At 36.3% G+C, this 19,499-nt stretch overlaps 2 protein-coding genes across 2 annotated transcripts in view; both read left to right on the top strand.

Moving 5' to 3' along the window:
- Positions 1-19,461, top strand: part of LOC110021396 — a 27,904-nt gene extending 8,443 nt beyond the window's left edge. Inside the window, exons 6-8 of the mRNA XM_020719881.1 lie at positions 8,845-8,954; positions 9,717-11,524; positions 18,963-19,461. Coding sequence (XP_020575540.1) covers positions 8,845-8,954; positions 9,717-11,343 — 1,737 coding nt within the window. The 3' untranslated portion in view covers positions 11,344-11,524; positions 18,963-19,461. The remainder of the gene's footprint in view (positions 1-8,844; positions 8,955-9,716; positions 11,525-18,962) is intronic.
- On the top strand, positions 5,174-9,344 carry LOC110021350 (60S ribosomal protein L34). The gene is made up of 4 exons (XM_020719807.1): positions 5,174-5,325; positions 5,564-5,643; positions 8,845-8,954; positions 9,051-9,344. Exons 1-4 carry the CDS (start codon positions 5,247-5,249, stop codon positions 9,142-9,144), a joined length of 363 nt encoding a protein of 120 aa, XP_020575466.1. The 5' UTR covers positions 5,174-5,246; the 3' UTR covers positions 9,145-9,344.
- Positions 19,462-19,499: the final 38 nt, after the last annotated feature.

Genomic DNA, 19,499 nt, shown 5'->3' with positions numbered 1-19,499 from the left:
AAAAAAATAACTATTAAAATAAAGAAACGCGACCGCGAGGTCGAACCCGCGACTGCATGTAGGGTTGAAAACACGTCATGAAGAAAAGCGACCGCGGGGTTTAAATGGTTTTCCCATATGCAGCTGCACCGCAATTTCCAAGCGCTCTGTGACATATAAGCCGCGCCAAACGGACAGTTAGCTAGGTGACATTGTTGGGAGACTTACTCTTACAAAAAACTAAAATTGAGTCTCGTTGGATGGGTACCTCCTCAATATGTATAGTTAAATTTCTAAAATTTTATTTAATAGGGCTATAGAAAATAAGTTTGTCTTTCGGGAACAGCTCATGTTAAACTCATTAAAAAACTGGCATTCAATTCAATATTTTGAGCTTAAATTTCACGCGAGAGGGCAAAAGGAATATTTATTTGATTTTGTTTTGCTTAGAACTATAATAATTTTGCTCTTTTCTTGCTTTGTCCTGCTTTCCTTTTAGAAATTTAACATTGTAATGTTTAAAGTATAGTGTTGATACCCTACAAACAAATTTCCTTCATCCGACAGAAATCTCAAACTATAACACGGATTTCGATCTCTTAAGCAAGGAATGTTCAAATTTTGATAAAAAGAGATTTAGAGCTCAAATTTCATAAAACTTATAGTTAAACTGATCGACTCAGCGAGACATACCCAATGATATCAAAATTGGTCTAATCATAGTCAAATCAAGCTTAGATCAAGTCATTAAATCACACTTGGAAGTTGTCTGTGCATATTTGAAAGGTCAAACAAATGTCGAATCTGGTAAACTTATAGACGAATTGAGCGTCTCAGCTAGATGGTTCTAACGAGCCTAAGATCATTCAATTCTAATATCATTAAGACTCTCAAATGTTCATCAAATTTCGTCTCATTGATAGAAGTTCTTCAGATTATTTGATCAAAATGGTTCATATTTCTGCATTAATTGCACCCGAAACTCTATTAATAGAGGCACACCCCTCTCTTGAGGGGAGGAAGAGCTTGAAGTTGTGAGAATGAGCTGAATTTTAGCATTACTCCTGCCACTGTCAACCACTACTGACATCCGTCGACTCCCGTCGACCGCCGTGGACCACCTACCAGCCGCCACCGATCAATATCGTTCGTCGCCCATTTCTTGCAACAAGGTTATTCGCACGTCAACGTTGTAATTTATGATACTTTGTAACCATTTCCCGTCAGGGGATCTTCGTAATCATCAACTTCTGATGTCTCTACTGATTATTTTTCTTTTATTCGAGAGTGTATTAAATTTTCGTGTAACGTTAAAACGATAATCTAATATTCTACCGCTGTAAATCTTTTAACACGCGTCAAACGTAAATGCTTATGACATGTTTGGGATCACATTCAATTATTTATTATTTATTTTGTTTTTAGCTTGTTTTTTTTTAATTTTTAGAAAACATATTTAGTACTCTTATGATTTATATATTAACAAAAAAATATATAAATTATTTTATAGTTGAGTATTTTTTTAATTTTTTTAAAGGAAAAACTATATTTTTTATAAAACGGTTGGGTCAACGTGCGCTCCAGTATTAAGCTATGTCACTCATAACATATACAACGTTTTCTTTGTTCCACCCAGTACGAAGCATTACCTATGGGTGGATAGGCGGCGGGAAGTGGGCTGCAGGCGGTGGCTGCGGCTGGGGGGGCTGCGGCTGGTGACGTCTGACGGCCGACGATGTTCAATAGTTGGTGGGGACCGACAGCGACCGACGACTATTTTTGGCTAGCGGCGTCAGGCGGCGGGCGACGGGCGATGGGAGATTTGGAGAGGTGGGGGCGGCAAGTGGTACTTCATGAAAAAATTTATAAAAATAACTGTCATTAAAGCTCAATTAAAAGCATTTTGACATCTAAACCCTACCATCATACATTAGAGGACTAAAAATCTATGTCGCGCCATTACTTTGTTATTTGCTTGACTAAAATGACTTGGAGAAAGATATCTGACATCAAATACTAATCAACACCATTCACAATCGCCATTCTCCAGTCATCATCACTCAATTGTTGTCATTCAACAACTATTTCAAAATCCCCATTATTCGATTATTAACATAGTCATTCATTTATTATCACGAAATCATCATCATAGTTGTCATATCATTATATCATAATTGATGTCATCCTACCACTATTACTCAATGTTCTTAACGACTTTGATCATCTCATCCCTACTTCCATCACAACAACAAATCCCTACTTCCATCACAAAAAAAAAAAAAGATTAGGCTAGTGTTGAGTATATTATTTTATAATCATATATTCTAATATATTCTTTTATTAAAAAAAATGGTGGACATCTGCAATCTTAACCATCATAAGAATTTTTTTTGTGTGAGTAAAGGCCCGGTTTTTTTTTTTTATATATTTCATATTTTATTTTTTTGGTAAAAACATACATACTGCTTGTTGATTTTTGACTTATTTGTAAATACAACCCAATGGTTATAACATAAGAAGAGACAGAGTTTGTAAATACAACCCAATGGTTATAACATAAGAAGCGACAGAGAGAGATGAACGATAAAGAACAGTAAAAGCTCTTGTGGATTGACACTCTCATAAGCGATATTTCTATTTATAGAGAAGATTATATAATATATGATGCTACTTTTCCCCCTACTTTAATAAGGATTGTACATGGTATTTTGGATATTCTATATGTACGAGCCTATTGTTCGGCTGCTCTATGTCTCGGTCGTCAACACGACTTCAACTTTGTAAGGTTAATTCGGTCAACTAAGCTAAATCTGTACAACTAGTCAACTTGTCTTTATTAGTTTCAAGTCAGCATGACTAAGTCAGTCAGCTAGACTTTGATGATCAGTTGATCTAATCTGACCATCGAACCTTAATCTCTATATGAGGAGCTTCTATGAGCATAACGATAACATGCTATCGTGCAGAGAGTGAATCATCATAACCCAATAGATAACTTATTAATTGACAAGAGAGTCATTTGGGATGATTATGAGACTTTGTTGTATTGCTAATTTTTTATTCATGATAAGGAATCCTTAGGGGATTTCATGGGATGGTTGGTGATACTGAGGAACTGGATTCTTCCTTCAAGTCAGATTTACAGAAGGATATGTTGATTCCCTTGCTCGTCTTTCCACCTTAAACAAACACGTTTGTTGAAATTCCAGTGTCAATAATGATGTTATCAATCTGGTAGTTGCTGATCAGCGCCACGACGATGATGGTATCCCTGTAAGGATTTCCCTTGGGCAGATTTGAATCAGTAAAAGCAATGGGGGGATGTGAGTTGCAAGAGGGTGCAATGACGGGTGCTCATAATTCACCCGACCGAAGCCTTTTCAGAATGGCTTGACGGAATGAATTCTCCTTCTTCAAAGATAGCATGAACTATGTCAACCACATAGGTGGCCTGGGCTCAGACAAACTCATCTAAAATTTCTTCTACTGGAGCTTTCCCCTACATCTGGGTCGTTGCTCCTAAAACTACAAACTCATTGAGCTTTCCAGCTCTAATCAACTCCTCAATCAAGATCCGGAAGTGTCGACATTCCTTCCTAACATGGCCATAATATTAGTGGTATATGTGGTACTTCTTTGAATCTAAGAGGTAGGCACCAATTTTCACTGGTGGTGCTTTCTTGAAATTCCCCTTTCTCTGGATGACTTCCATTATCTCGATCATCTAGATTCTCTATAAAGTCATTTTCGACATTTTAGGGTTGGGCAATGGGCGCTTGTCATAACGAGCTTGACTCCTTGGTTGTAAGATTTGTTGTTCCTGCTTTGATTCTGAGGGAGCTGACGATCTTCATACTCGAACGAGTAGAAGGGTGCGAGTCACCTCTCAGCCTCCACTCAGGCGATGGGTAGAAGGTTCTCCTCTAGAAGAAGTGGGGGTAGAGTTGTACTTCTCAGCATATATAGGGTTATTGGCTATCACCAATAATAATGAATAGTAAAATATCTTGTCTATTAGCTCATTCTTATAAAGTGATATCCATATTTATAGATGAGAGAGTATAATAATGATATTACATTTTTTAATTTTAGATATATTACATGCATGGGCTTCTTGCTCGACTGCCCCTATTACTCGATCAACTGGAATGACATGAATTTTGCTTGATAAGACCGATTCGATTGACAAAGCTAAGTCGTTATAATCAATTGGTTGTTCTTAATTAGCCCGGGCCAGTAGGACTAACTCGATTGATTAGACTTTGTCAATTAGTGGATCCAATCTGGCCATCGACCTTCCATCCTTAGAGAATGAGTTCCTGTCGGTAGAACGAGACTTGGCTATCAAACAGATGGTGAATCACTATAACCGATAGATAACAAATTTCTCGAGGGGGGAGTCATTTGGGATGATTGCGAGACTATATTGTATTGCTAATTCTAGGTCTTTGATGAGAAATTATCTACAGTGCCTCTCGAACAGTTGGTGATGTCGAGAAATTTGATTGTTTTCTTATGCCAAATTTATGAAGAGACAGGTCAATACTTTCATTCGATTTTTTGGGTAAATACATTCGTTCGATTTTTTGGGTAAATACATTCGTTCGATTTTTTGGTGATAGTTAGCTTAAGTGCTTATCTGCCTTATTTTAATTCGATCAGTTCATATTTTGGATCGTTCTTTTGATCTTTCTTTTGGCTCAGATTACCTTCATCCTACGTTCATAAATTGAGCAAGCACAACCTCTTGGTCTCTTGAAGGCGGGCCTCATTTATTGCACTTCATTCCTTATGGATCTTTAAATCTCTACGTGATTCGTGTTGAAACATTCTTGAGGCATATCACATACTTCTTGTGTATTTACATGCCTAACATCTCAAATTTTATATGTATATACATATCATTTAAATATTTAACATTACAAAAAACAATGTCATTATTACTAAAATTAAAAAAAAATGAAATGCATTTATGCATAAATTTATAATGCCAATATAATATATATAGATTCCCCATTTTTTTCTAAATATGGTTAGACCATTTAATGATCGAGTCAAAAGTATACTCGTAATGATACGACTAATTAGAAAAACAAATGCATCTACGGTCTGACAGGCACGACAGCCGTTAGATCGGACTAATTTAAATCGTTCGATCTAGGTCAAGTGAAGGTTTTTTTATTTATTAGCGTTTCGGCGCGTCTTCTCTTTCCCCGGATCTTGGTTTCCAAAAGAGGCGGAGCTTGAGGGGAACGGCAAAGTGAAAGATGGTGCAGCGTCTCACCTACAGAAAGCGGCATAGCTATGCCACAAAGTCTAATCAAACCAGGGTTGTCAAAACCCCAGGTGAAGATCCAATCTCCCGTCCACTTAATTTAAGCTTCTGCTGCATATGCTGTTTATTGTTCCTTTGTTGTTTGGTTGTTGTCCTCTGATCCTGTTTTCTTAGTCATTTTTTCCCTGAAAGTTTTGTCCGCTCCTATTGGTCACTGCGGGGCAGTTCATCTTTTATTTTAAAGTGGATATTTGTTTCTTTGGAGGTTTTTAAATTTTAGTTGGATGATGGTTTGATTGTGGAACTCAGGCGGAAAGCTTGTTTATCAATACACAAAGAAGAGGGCGAGTGGGCCAAAATGTCCCGTGACTGGAAAAAGAATTATCGGGGTACGTGATCCTGCACTTCTAATTTGTCCATTAACTTTTTTGTTTTAAATCTGTATTTAGATGCGTACAAGCGATTTCGCTTTTATGTTCAATCATTTTTGGTGGGCGTTATGATGTTATAATTGTTCATCGATCTCAAGTTTTTCACTAAAAAAACCAAATTGATACAAATTTCTTATGCCTGTTTATCATTTTTTACTGTTTTAATTTTGTTTTTTTAAAATTTGTTTCATTTACTTATTGCTTATGTTCTAAACTAAATTAAACATGTTTGTCTTCTTATTTATTAAAAATTTGTTTCATTTACTTATTGCTTATGTTCTAACTTATTTATTATTATTATTATTATTTTCACTCTCCTTTAAGCTTTCAAGTCCTAGACTGCAGCTTCCACCTTGATGACTTCCTTGCTTACGATCAAAGTTTTTTCCCTTCTTAGGCTCTTTATCTCCTCCTTAAACTCCTTTTTATTAGAGAAGATGCAGCCTCTGTTATCCACCTCCTATGCCTTGTGTGGATCTCTGGTGCTGTTGAGGTTGGCGGTGGGCAGTAGGAATTAGGTTAGTCAACCAGTGAAGGAGGCCTCTGCAAAGTCGGCATGTGATTTTAGTTGCCTTGTTTCCACTTTTATTTAGTGAAGGAGGGCTCTTGCTTACATCATGCATTGTAGGGAGAGCTCTTATAGATGCTGTTCTTTTGCAATGGAGACCTCGATGAAACTGGTCATGTAGTTTTTGTGGTCTTTCTTCTACTTGCTGAAGGATAGCTATCGCGGACATCATCCAAAGTAGGGAGAGTTATGCCATTCATAACCGACAATCAGTGAAGGATAATTGAGTATGTTGATCATTGGATTTGATTTAAAAGTGTATGCTTGATGTTTTGATAAAATCCCTTGTTTAAAATGGTGTTTGAGGCACACATTGAGGGGTGGCTTGAATTGAGGTGCACAAAAAACACCACGATATGGCTATATATATAATATATAGTCAAAAGATTGTTTGATCACTCATTGATTGATATTAAGAGTAAACATAAAAATGTAGTAATTGAAGAATAATATGAAGATGCCCATGAGATAGAATTAGATGATTAAATTATTACATTTATTAATTCTTCTGAAGATTATAAAAGTGAGAATAAGGTTGCTATGGATTTTGGTTTTTATGGTTTATTTAATTTTAAATGAATGCTTACCTTGATTCATATTTGAAACTTTAATTTTACTTAACATTTAAGGTTGAAATTTGTAGTTGAGGTTTTAATGAAAATAAGATAAACTAATATATCAATATTTTATGTCATATTATGAATAAATTTTTATTTTTATTATTATCATTATTATTATTTTATGTTGAAGTTCACACTTTGATTCCTCTTGTGGCTTACGCCTCTTCTTATTAAGGCTAAACATCTCTGTTCCCAGTTTCATGTTTTAAAGCCTTCAAAAGTTTTAAATCCTAAGTATTAAAAACAAAATACCTACCATACATATTTTGTTTTCTTATTTCCTTATTAAAAAATAAAACATAAAACAAGAGTGAGGACAAATATGTTCCGATGGAATTTAATTTATAGTTATCATTTGGTTTGAAAGTATTCTTTTTGTAAGAATTTAAGTTGATGGGAATGGCTTGTGCTTGAAGTTAATTGGTTATAACCTGTTACAATAAATTGGAACTAAAGTTCAAGCTTTGTGGTTTGAATTGATATTTACTTGTTTCATGTCATATTTAGTTGAGTTGTGCAATTTTTGAGAACAAAATTTTTTAGTCCAATTAGGAGTTGGCAATTTTTTTTGATTTAATTGCATCTTTAAATACAAAATTAATGCATAACATGAATTTCACATTTTTTTTTTGGGACGGGTGAGCACTCGAACTTGGGTCTTTGAATTTTGCATAGTTTAATAAATTTGTAATTCAGGGGGATGTGCTTATGCTGTTGGTTCCTAATACTAGAAATAGTAGATAAATCAACAAACCTCTTATGATGAACTTCTATTAGTAGAGGCCTCATATGATAGGATTCTAAATGGTTGATTTCAAAGGAATATAAAAAGGAGAAATTGCAATGTGTTGGTTTCTTCGCCATAACATTGATCGGGAGTTGGAGACACCTCCTCACGCTATCTTTGTGAGGTTACTTTGGCCCATGCCCTTTTAATTTAAGAATTTGATCATAATTGTTGTATTTAATTGGCAATTGTTTTATCTTTAAAAAACCTTTCTTCCATTAAAGTTACAACACATTTTGTCTTTTATATGTTTTTCATAAATTGCAGTTTCTAGATTGTCTAATAACTTTTTTTCCTCCTTGCATGAACTGCCTTAAAATGCTGGAGAAACAATCTTATGCAAATCTTTGATTGTCTTGTCATACATTATTTTCTTTGAAACATCCTTATTTTTACAATGTTGCAAACATTTTCATGGCTAATTTGAGGTAACTTTTGGTTATTTTGCTCAATTAATCAGTTTTTAGTTATTACTTGTTTAAAGAGGACTGTGGGTCTGGTGTAAACTTATTTAAGTGGATGGTTAAGGCTTATGATTGATAATATGGGTTCGTTTGAGGTGTCTTTTTACTGCTTTATTTTATTTTGTTATATCTTGTTTTCAATAATTTATTTGATGATCAGTTTTTTTTTTTTTTTCAAATAATCAAATCTTTAGGAGAATATGTGAAAAGTATCAATGATCACTAGATTATTTGTATGGAGCCATTTTAGTCTTTTATTATAAAATAATTCAATTTAGTCTTTTGACCGAATAAACGTGATTCAAAATAGTCACTCTTGGGATTAATTCTGGATCATATTTGAGGAGTGAGGAGTGATGAGTGACGATGTATAAATAATTTAGAGGATCACTTTAACCCTTTTATTGCTAAGATGTGTGAGATGATGAGATCTGAATTTTTTTAGAGAGAAAACTACAATAATTATAACAATTTAAAAAAAAAAGATCTGTTTTTTCACAGTAGCTTTTTACATAGATAGCCACAGGTTCCCCAAACACTCATATATAATTAACAGATTTATGCCATACGCTGGGCTTGAGATTTAAATATGATGATTTTTATGTGATGATAAGGGCTTTCTAGTTTCCGGGTTGATTTTTATAAGCTTTGGTTATCGTATAATGAACAAAATCTTCCTTCCATTTTTATGAAACCTGATGACAGTCTTTGGGTTTGTAGATTCCTCGATTGAGGCCAGCTGAATACAAGAGATCAAGATTACAGCGGAATCGAAGAACAGTTCACCGAGCTTATGGCGGCGTTCTATCTGGTGGAGCTGTCCGTGAAAGGTTGGTCTTCGTCATCGCGCTATATACCATATAATCTATTTCTCATGTTTATGTTTTCGGACTGCCGGGTAAATTTGAAAACGTTTATTTAAATAGGATCATCCGAGCCTTTCTGGTAGAGGAGCAGAAGATTGTTAAGAAGGTTCTGAAGATTCAGAAAGCCAAAGACAAACTGGCTGCAAAGAGCTGATCAGTTGATATGTTGGAGCCACCCATTGGAAAGACCTTTCTAGTTTTATTTTCTAATGAAGAGAATTTTGACTACATAATCATTATTGTCATTTGTATGTCTCTGTTTTAAATGTGCCTGGATTGAATTTTATTTTGAATTCTTCTTTTTTATATTGTTTTCTGTAGAACTTGGTGGAAGACTTTTTGTTCATTTTCAAATGTTATTCAGTCGAATTTTGTTTAGTTTAATTTGAACTGTCAATTTGTTAAACTTTTTAAAAGTCGCTCCTACTTGAGCAAATAAATTACAAATAATTTATTTGAGAACATACAATAATTAAAAGAATTGTTAATATACAGAATTTTGATTTTAATATTTCAGAAGGCACATATTTGAAGTAAAAGTTCTTGTTATCTTCTTATCTTCTTCAGTAAGAGATCTCTTATATTTATGGAAGGTTTCATTAAATGTAAAAATAAAGTAATATCATTAATTCAAATCGATAGTTTGTTGTTATTAATTTCATTTTTATTTTCCGTTGAACAAAGTTTGTGCATCTTGTTAAGCGTTCGCCGTTGAGTAGTGTATAGGAGCATAAAATACATAAACTGTAATTTTAAGTGGATTATAATGCAGAGGAAATCGGGTACAGGGCGACATAGGCAGGGAATATGGCGAATGTGCCGATGCCTTCGCTCCCTAAAGCAGATTCACGCTCTGATACTCGTCCGGGGCTTCCTCTCCAACCCCCACGCCCTGCGCGAGCTCCTCTTCGCCGCCGCCATTTCAGTCCGGGGCGCCATGATCTATGCCCGCCAACTGTTCGATCAAATACCACAACCGGACCACTTCATGTGGAACACCATCATTCGCGGTGCTGCCCACACCTCTAACCCCGCCGAGGCTCTTTCTCTCTCAATCCGCATGGAACGCACCGGCACCAAGCTCCACCACCTCGCTCTTCCCTTTCTCCTCCGTGCCTGCACCATGCTTTCCTCTCCCTCTACAGGCTCCCAGCTCCACGCTAAGGTCACTAAGCTTGGTATCCACAACGACTCTTTCGTTCACAACGCTCTTATCCACCTCCATGCCACCTGCGGCGATCCCAAAGCTGCTTTCATTCTCTTCGCATCTCCTGCCGCAAGGATGGATGTCGTGGCTTGGTCTGCCATGATTGCAGGGCTTGCCGGGAGAGGGCAGCTGGAAGATGCTCGAAACCTATTCGAAGAAATGCCTGAGAAGGATCTAGTAGCATGGAACGTGATGATCACAGGATACTGTAAACATGGTCGTATGGCGAGTGCGCGGGAGCTGTTTGACCAACTGCCCCGCAGGGACACTGTTTCCTGGAATGCCATGATCTCCGGATACGTTCGCAGTGGCGCCCCGTCCAAGGCTATGGATTTGTTCGATGAAATGTGTCTGGTGGACCAACGGCCCGATGAGGTCACCATGCTGGTCCTTATCGCTGCCTGCGCCGACTCCGGCGCAATAGACTTTGGCCTGAGAATACACTCTGCCCTCTGCCGGGATGCCTCTCAAAGCGTGATTCTTTGTAACGCGCTCATTGACATGTATGCTAAATGCGGGAGCATAGATGGGGCTGTTGGGGTATTCAGGGAGATGAGAGAGCGAGATGTCTCTAGCTGGAACTCCATCATTGGAGGGCTTGCTCTCAACGGTCATGCCCGGAATGCAGTCACCTTTTTTGAGGAGATGAGGAGCGCAGCGGCAGCCAGGCCGGATGAAGTGACCTTCGTGAGCGTTCTAGTGGCGTGTAGCCATGGTGGGATGGTGGAGGAAGGCAGGGCTTACTTCTCGCTCATGAGAGATAGGTATGCAATGGAGCCTAATGCGAAACACTATGGGTGTATGGTGGATATGCTTGGTCGCGCGGGGAGGCTGGAAGAGGCGTTTGGATTGGTGGAGGAGATGAAGCGGATTTGGGGGTTGAAGCCTAACGCGGTAGTATGGAGGTCGCTTCTAGGAGCATGCCGGACGCATGGTAATTTGGAGTTAGGAGAGCTTGCCAACTCTGAGCTGTTAAATATGTTCATAGATAAGTGTGCAGGTGGCAACTATGTTCTGCTATCCAACTTGTATGCTTCTATGGGAGAATGGGATGGTGCGGAGAAGATGCGAGCGTTGATGGATGACACTGGAGTTATGAAAGCGGCTGGCTGTGCGCTCGTTGTTGAGGATGACTGTTGTGCATAAACAATCAGTGGCTGGAGTTTCAGTAGATTGTTGCTACAAAGTTCGAAGAGTATAAGCTATTCTGCTCTTCTGAACTCTGCAGAGAGCATGGAAGTTTTGATTATGGCTCTCTTATGCATAACACATCTCTAGGAAGCCTGCTCGCTCATGCTAAACTCTGCTTTAGGCAACCCTTACTTCGGTAAACACTTTTTTTATTATTATTTAAATTTTGTTATACACTTTCAATTTGAGAATGATGTGAATCAAGTGATGCTTTCATAACATCTAAGCTATATACTGTTTTTGATGCTTACAATTACTATTTTTGTGTAGTTACTGATGTTTACCATCACCACTTTTGTGTTGTAGTTCTAGTGGTGGTGGAAATTGAGCATTTTTACAACCCGTTGAATCTCATTAGCTAATTTTGTTCACTAGTGTTGACTATCTTGCCTTTAACTTCATTGTCTCTTGAGTACTGTTGTCACAATGAAATGAATGATATTTTAATCAAGAATTTCTTTGTATATTATTAAATGCGTTGTAAGCCCCCAAATTATAAAACCTCAAATACTCCATCAAATGATTATATATGTGTTTTCTATTTGTATATAACATATCGAGTGTTAAGATATTGGTAAGATTTTGTACTAAATCAAATGAAGATGGGAAAAGCATTAAAGATTTCAAATACAAGACACAATTTTACGTTGCTCAGTAAAATCTACCTACGTCCAGGCCCGCATTGAGATCAAATACCCTATTAAGCTTTAGAAGAGATATATGGAGATATTATACTTTTTGTGAATAAGGATAAATATATCTTTGTCGGTCACAGGTTTAAGATTGCCCGATTGGGCATGAAAATATTTTTTGTTCTTGAGGCGAGGTGCAAACTTCAAGACATAGAGGCACAAGCCTTAAATACTGCATAAACTATATAGTGTAAAGTAAGAAATAACATTTTAATATTCTATTTATTAACAAATTAAGAAAATAAGATAACAACATTTCAAGTAAAAATTAATAAATTGCTCAAAGTTGGAAGTTACACATTAATATCATAACATCAAATTATAAAATAAAATGGGTTATTTAATCATTAAATTATTAAAATAAGCTAAGTTATCAAAATAAAATACTAAAACATCTAAACATAATTATCAAATAAGTTCAATATAAGTATCTCTCCCACTTATATTGTCCTCTACTTAAACAAGAATATAACAATAATTAACATTTGAATTTTTAAATTCAAATTTTCTATTACTCATCACCCAATTGATTTTAATTAGAATCATCGATATAATGAATTATTTATCTCGCGCCTTATCCTTAATCTTATTTATATTCTCCTATTCCTCATTATATTTAGCCTCAATTGTTTTTTATATTTTAAAAAGTTAATTTAAACAATAATTATGTCGATTGTTAGAAATTCAACCACAAAAAATTTTATGAATATATTTTTCTTATATTTCTTGCTATTTAGTGCGTGAGATGTGAGAGGTAATATGTGAGGTATATTGATATCGCTTTTAGTTTTGTTAAAAAAAAATTGTGAATACACTACAAAAATTGAGGTATTTTTGATGTGGCTTCAACCCTCTCATCTTGGGATATTGAGTTGTGAGCCTGACTGTGATTTGTTTGTCAAAAGTTTTGAGGTGGGCCTCCAATTGCACAAGTTTAAACTAGGCTTGTGTATATGATTGAGATGAAAAATAACTATTTCTTATGGAGATGAGAGTTGAACATTGATAAGAAGACTTTGATGATGTTTTTCCTTCTCTCTTCTCTATGTAGCTTTTTCCACTCCTTCCCTACTGTGAGAGCCACTCTCTATTATTACCAAAATTTTCACTCCTTTTATTTACTTGTTGGTGTGAGGTGCATGCAACCATTGATTTATTATTTTATTTATAGTTACAGCGTAAGGTGGTAGGTGTAAAGATTGAGTTTGAATGAATTTTGAGTTAGGTAGCCACTACCTTGAAAAAACAATTGTGGATTGATCTTGACATTGCCAACCATCATCTTGAAAAACCAAGTGTGAATAAATCTTGTGTTATATAGCCACCATTTTTGAAATGTACTTGTGAATGGATCTTGAGTTTGGTAAGCACCATATTGGAGAATAAGTATGAACAAATCCTTGGTACCCGCCACTCCGAAAAATCAAAACCAAATTTTATTCAAAATAGTTGAGAGAATTTAATCTACACATTTAATAATCCTCCATCTGTAGTCATGTTTGAAAACTTATTTGTGACACCTGTATATCACAAAAATTAGGGCAACCAAATATTTTATTTCAATAACATAAAACAACACAAACTGAATGCATGAAAGATAAAACATATATAATTTGAGAAGCAGGGAATCTCTCCCAAAATCTAATCCTAACACCTACAATTTGAGAGGTACCTGATCTCTCCCAAATCCAAATCTTAAGACTGAAGGTAATATCAGTCTATATGAAATTACGAGCGACATCGGCTGTAATTTTGACTATTGGTTTGACCTCGATCTATTTGGAGAAATAGTTGATCATGACGAGGATATATTTTCTTTGTTCTTTTCCTTGGGGAAAGGGATCTACGAGGTCCATTTCCTATACCACAAAAGGCCAATGACTGTTTATTGGTTGTAATTTATGTGATGGTTGATGACGCATGCGAGCGAAGATTTGACATTGCTCGCACTTAGAGAATTCTTTAGCGTCATTTCGTACCGTGGGTCAGTAGTAACTTTGCTCAGAATTTTGCTTGCAAGAGTTCTTCCAATGGAGTGACTTTTGTATTCTCCTGAATGGACTTTCTGTAAAATCCCAATTTTCTCATCTCCCTTGATGCATTTGAGAGAGTTGAAAGTGATAGATCTTCTAAAGAGCTCCCGATTGATGTTAAGGTAATGCACAGCTTTGATCCTGAACTTACGAGGATCCTTGGTATCTATTGGGAATATGCCTAATGACAAATATTACAGTATGGGGTCGATCCAACTGCCGATTGACTGTATTTGTAAATTTTTGGCTTCGAGTTCTTCAATGGCCGGTTGATCTAATGTGATGGACTGCCTGCTTTATATGCCTTCTCCTTTGGATAACACGATCCAACTGCCGATTGACTGTATTTGTAAATTTTCGGCTTCGAGTTCTTCAATGGCCAGTTGATCTAATGTGATGGACTGCTTGCTTTATATGCCTTCTCCTTTGGATAACGGGTCAACGAATGTGTTTGATTTGGAAACACTCAAGCTTGCTTGTCTCTATTTTTGCCCCCATTAGGTATTTGAGCATAACCTCATCCTGTGTTTCAAAAACCCATTAATCTGGTTTGCAACTAGTCGAGTGTGTGATTTGACTAGGAGATGGGTAATTCTGATTCCTAGTGCAAACCTCATTCCAACAACTGACGCGTCATACTCTACTTGATTTTTGGCAACGACGAAATCGAACTGAATTGAATGACTCAAAACATATCTGAAGGGTTGTGCAAGACCATGTCCACTCCTTTCCGTATGTTACCAAAAGCTTTATTCACATAGAATATCCAAAGCTTGTCTCTTTTTGTGTCAACTTCTTCATCTGTTGATCTTTCATAGAAATCGACTAGTAATTCAGCAACAACCTGAGCTTTAATTATTGTTCGGGATGTATAGATGATATCAAATTTGCTCGGTCCTATTGGCCACTCAAGTGATCTTCTCGAATGGTCGGGTTTGAACAACGCACTTCAAAGGATGATCAATAATAACGTGCACTGTGTGAGCTTAGAAATAATGACAGTTTCTTTTCTGAAATGATAAGTACCAGAGCGAATTTCTCCATTATCATGTACTTTGATTCAGTTCTTTAAAATATTTTACTCACATAGTAGATAAGAAATTATCTTTTGTTCTTCTGAATGAGTACCAAATTGATAACTTCTTTGCCAATTCTCAGGTAGATGTACAACGCTTCCCTTGGTATGGGACTTTGGAGCAAACAAAGCGACTATAACAAGGTTTTCAGTTGCATGAAGGCTTGTTCACATTCCTAATTCTAAGCAAACTGACTAGAATTTTTTATAGATTTGAATAAGGGAGAACAACAGTCCTCTTATTTCGAGATGAATCTATTTAGTTATGTAATCAGTCCAGTCAGAACTTGCATTCCTTTGAGGTCCTTTGGCGACGATATATCCAATATACATTGGACATTGTTGGGATTTGGCTTGATTCCCTCAGGCGTAAGTATCTAAGGAATTTTCCAGAGCTAGTTCCAAAAGTACATTTCAAAGGACTGAGCCTTAGGTTGAACTTCTTTAGTGTAGCGAAAAATATGCTGCTCCGATGATTTGCTTTCCTCCAGGTGGTCCTCTATATAGATTTCAATATTTTTTTTTATTTGTAAAAATTGCATTCATCAATCTTTGTTAGGTTGCTTCAACATTCATTAAGCCAAATGACATCACTTTGTAAAAAGAAACTCCCTATTTAGTGATGAAGGCAACTTTTTTTTGCATATCGACAGGATGATTATTATTTGATGGTACCCAGAGAAGGCATCTAAGAAAATCATGACCGAATGTCTCATTACCGAATAAACCAACGAATCAATCCATGACAGTTGGTAGTTGTCTTTAAGACAAGCTGAATTCAAATTGGTGAAGTCGCCGCACATCCTTCATCTACCATTTGTTTTTTTCACCATCACCACATTGGCAACCAATCAGGGTATTGCACTTCATAGATGAAATTAGCATGCAACAATTTTTTTACTTCTTGTCGAATAGGTTGAGCTAGATTATTTGTCATAATTCACATTTTTTGCTTGAGGGGCTTGGATCGATGGCAAGTGACGTTGATATTGACCCCAAACGTTTCTATGGGAGCCCATGCAAAGACATCTTGATGATTCCTCAAGGTAGCGATAAGATGATCTCTGTGATACCTGCTAAAACGGGTACTGATTACAAAAGTTCTTCCAATTTCTTCTTCGAAAACATGCACAGATTCAGAGACTACAATAACTTCGAGATCGTTGTCTTTATTATTATCAAGTAGGAGGAGGTTTTCCTGTACATTCTTCATGATTCATAAATAACATGTTTGGGAGTGGACTAGGTCTCCATAAATGGTGATGATTTGGCCTTTGACAAAAAAAAAATTGACAATGACATGGTAGGTGGACGTAACAACTCAGAAGACATTTAGCACTTGTCTGTCGAAGATGTCATAAATAACATGTTTGGGAGTGGACTAGGTCTCCCTAAATGGTGATGATTTGGCCTTTGACAAAAAAAAATTGACAATGACATGGTAGGTGGACATAACAACTCAGAAGACATTTAGCACTTGTCTATCGAAGATAGTATTGTACACATTGGGGGTGTCAACAATGATGAAATATGTTGTCGTTGTGTATTGACGTTCTCCTTACCCCCAATTTCTTGAGAGGACTATTACTCAACAAGTTTTTTTCGCTTTCCGAAAAACCTAAAAGTGATTCGTAGGTAGGTGAAAATCGATTAGTTGTTATGCCCATTTTCTCAAAAGTTTCTTTGAACAGAATGTTGACTAAGTTTCTAGTGTCAATCAGGATATTGTCAATTTGATAATCTTTGATGATGGTGGGGTCCACGATCGCTTCTTTGAAATGATTTCCAACAACGAGCAAATGGACATCTAAGAAGGAGGATGGATCGGTGAAACACGTTTGGCTAGAGTGTCTGAGCAAATTTCTCCATTCCTTAATCTTTTAAAGTTGTACTTTCATGAGACCTCAAGTCCGTGACCCCCCTCCCTCCCCTCTTAAAATAGCTATAGGATGCCGGCGATGTAAACCGAATTTACCAGAGTGGGTTCTTTGCCAGTGCCTTTGATAGGTGCTTTGCCCTGTCGTTGGGTACAAGGCTTCAAGCCATAAACTATTCCTACTTTCTTGCCTTGATCAATTCTTTGATTAGGTTTTGAAGATGTTCAGTGTCACAACTATAATCCTGATGATATGTGCAGTATCGATTGAGATCACGAGCATAAGTTTCTACCTTCATGGGAAAGGGCTTTTTGATAATTCTTTGTTCTGAATGGCTTCAACGATTTCAACTATCAAAACTCTCAAAGGTGTGACTTAAGTAGAGAAAGTCGAAATAACTTCTGGATTCTTTACGACGTTCTTTCGACTATCCTTCTGTCATTGTTACTTCGTTCTTGGCAAAAATGCTGGTCGGGAACGTTATAAGGATTCTTCTTCTCGGAGTTGTTTTTTGAGTTCTGGATATCATCGTTGGGTTGGCTTTGAAACTTCTCCTTAGACTCTTGTGCTCGTACTCCTTCGCAGACATTTGCCTTTCTAAGTTCCAAGAATTTAGCCAAGGTTTTTGGCTTTTGAAGCCGATCATGTACCAGAATGGTCCCTCACGGAGATCTTGAACCAGAGCAACGTGAGCAATGTCAGGCTCCATATTCTAAACGTCCAAAACATCTACTGTTGGAAATGAGTGATAAAACTTTTGAGATTTTTCGTAAGTTCTTTGTCAAAACTTCAAGAGAGCTTGAGAGTTCTTTTGTGGTTTTCGCGCACTGGTGAATTGAGCTAACAAACATATGCTTGAACTCTTTGAAAGAGGTGCTCACCTCTACTGGCAAGTGGTTGACCAGTGTAAAGTTGACTTCATTATTGCCACAAAGAATAAAGGACACTTTAAAGCATCATTTATTCCGAGCAGATAGACGTCTGACTCGAATGAAGTCAGATGGTCATTTATTCGTGCACTGGTGAATTGAGCTAACAAATATACTAGACTGCTTTCCCGTTTTTTGACTTTAGGCAAGCAAAGATTGTTAAGCAAAGACAAGAAAAAAAAAAAAAGGCATATAATTTTGTCGGTTCGATATTTCTATGAATTTTGTGTTGAATTTAACTATGTTCCCCTAAAGGATCTGATAACATTTATAAAGTGGTCAATGAGTTTTAAGAATGGCTCTTTTTTTTATTATTTTGCCACAAAACAAATGATCCTTGTCATGTTGATAAAAGCTTTTACTACATTATATGATAGGGTGCTCCTTTCATTTTGTAATTTTGGGAAAACCTTTTGAATTTTAATGGGTACTTAAGTCAAATTTTTATTACATTTTATTTACAAAGTGATGAGCAAATGTAGGTAGTAATTAATAATGACTTTGGAATTTTTTTGGAGCGCTTAATCGACAACATTTAAGAATAAGGGATTTGCAGATGGCAATATTTGAATGTGCATATAACATTACAATCTCCAAAATAAGAAATCCATTTGAAATTATCTATTGGTTTATTCCAGGAGGTCTGAAGAAGACCTCTCAACCTTTCTTTCACACATGCCATCCTATGCATTCTCTGACACTGCATTTACATTTCCAAAGTATATTTTGATCTTCATTTAGAAATTGAAAAAAATAATGCAAAATATGCAGTGTATATGAACTTCAAAAGATGTAGAGAATTCAAATATGGTGATTATATAACTTTCAAAATTATTAGAAAATTAGACCAAATGTTTATTCTCTAGATTTGCCGTCTAACATGCATATTATTTGCCTTTAATAAACTAGATGTGATTATTAGAGAGTTCTAGAGCCTAAAGTTTTGAAGACTGAACATTTTCTTTTAGGTGGATTATGCTGTATCAGATAAAAGCCCTTGCAGCGCAATTTTTTGTCTTCTAAGAACACCTGGTTGAGCATTCTGCACAGACAACCCAGCTGCTGCTGCCAACATACTAAAGTTTCAATCTAATAAGCACATTGAAGCTCTGCAAAATTTGAATTTAGTGTGCTTGAATGTGCGGGACATTGATTGGAAACAAAGTAAAAAAATCCCAAGGTATCGGGTTCTAGCACTCAACCACCCGGAGAAAAAAAAAAAAAAAAATCCTCAAATTTTAGCATCGGGTGTGATATTCCTCACATGGAAGGTTCGCCATCAAACATGTCCCCACCCTAAATGTGAAGCTATTTGAAGTCTGTAATTACTGGTTTCATTAATGTTCCTCTTTTTAGTCAGTTAGCTAATTTTAATAATGCTCTCCAGTCAAAATTCATGTTGACAGGCTTTAGATCAATCCGCTTTTATTTGATTTGTTAGATTTTTGTATCACACTTCATGTAATTCGGGGGATATTGATGGATGGTTGTATTTTTTATGAATG

This window comes from Phalaenopsis equestris, unplaced genomic scaffold (assembly GCF_001263595.1).
Source record: "Phalaenopsis equestris unplaced genomic scaffold, ASM126359v1 Scaffold000134, whole genome shotgun sequence".
Classification (NCBI taxonomy): domain Eukaryota; kingdom Viridiplantae; phylum Streptophyta; class Magnoliopsida; order Asparagales; family Orchidaceae; genus Phalaenopsis; species Phalaenopsis equestris.
This window is presented reverse-complemented; position numbering and strand designations above follow the sequence as displayed.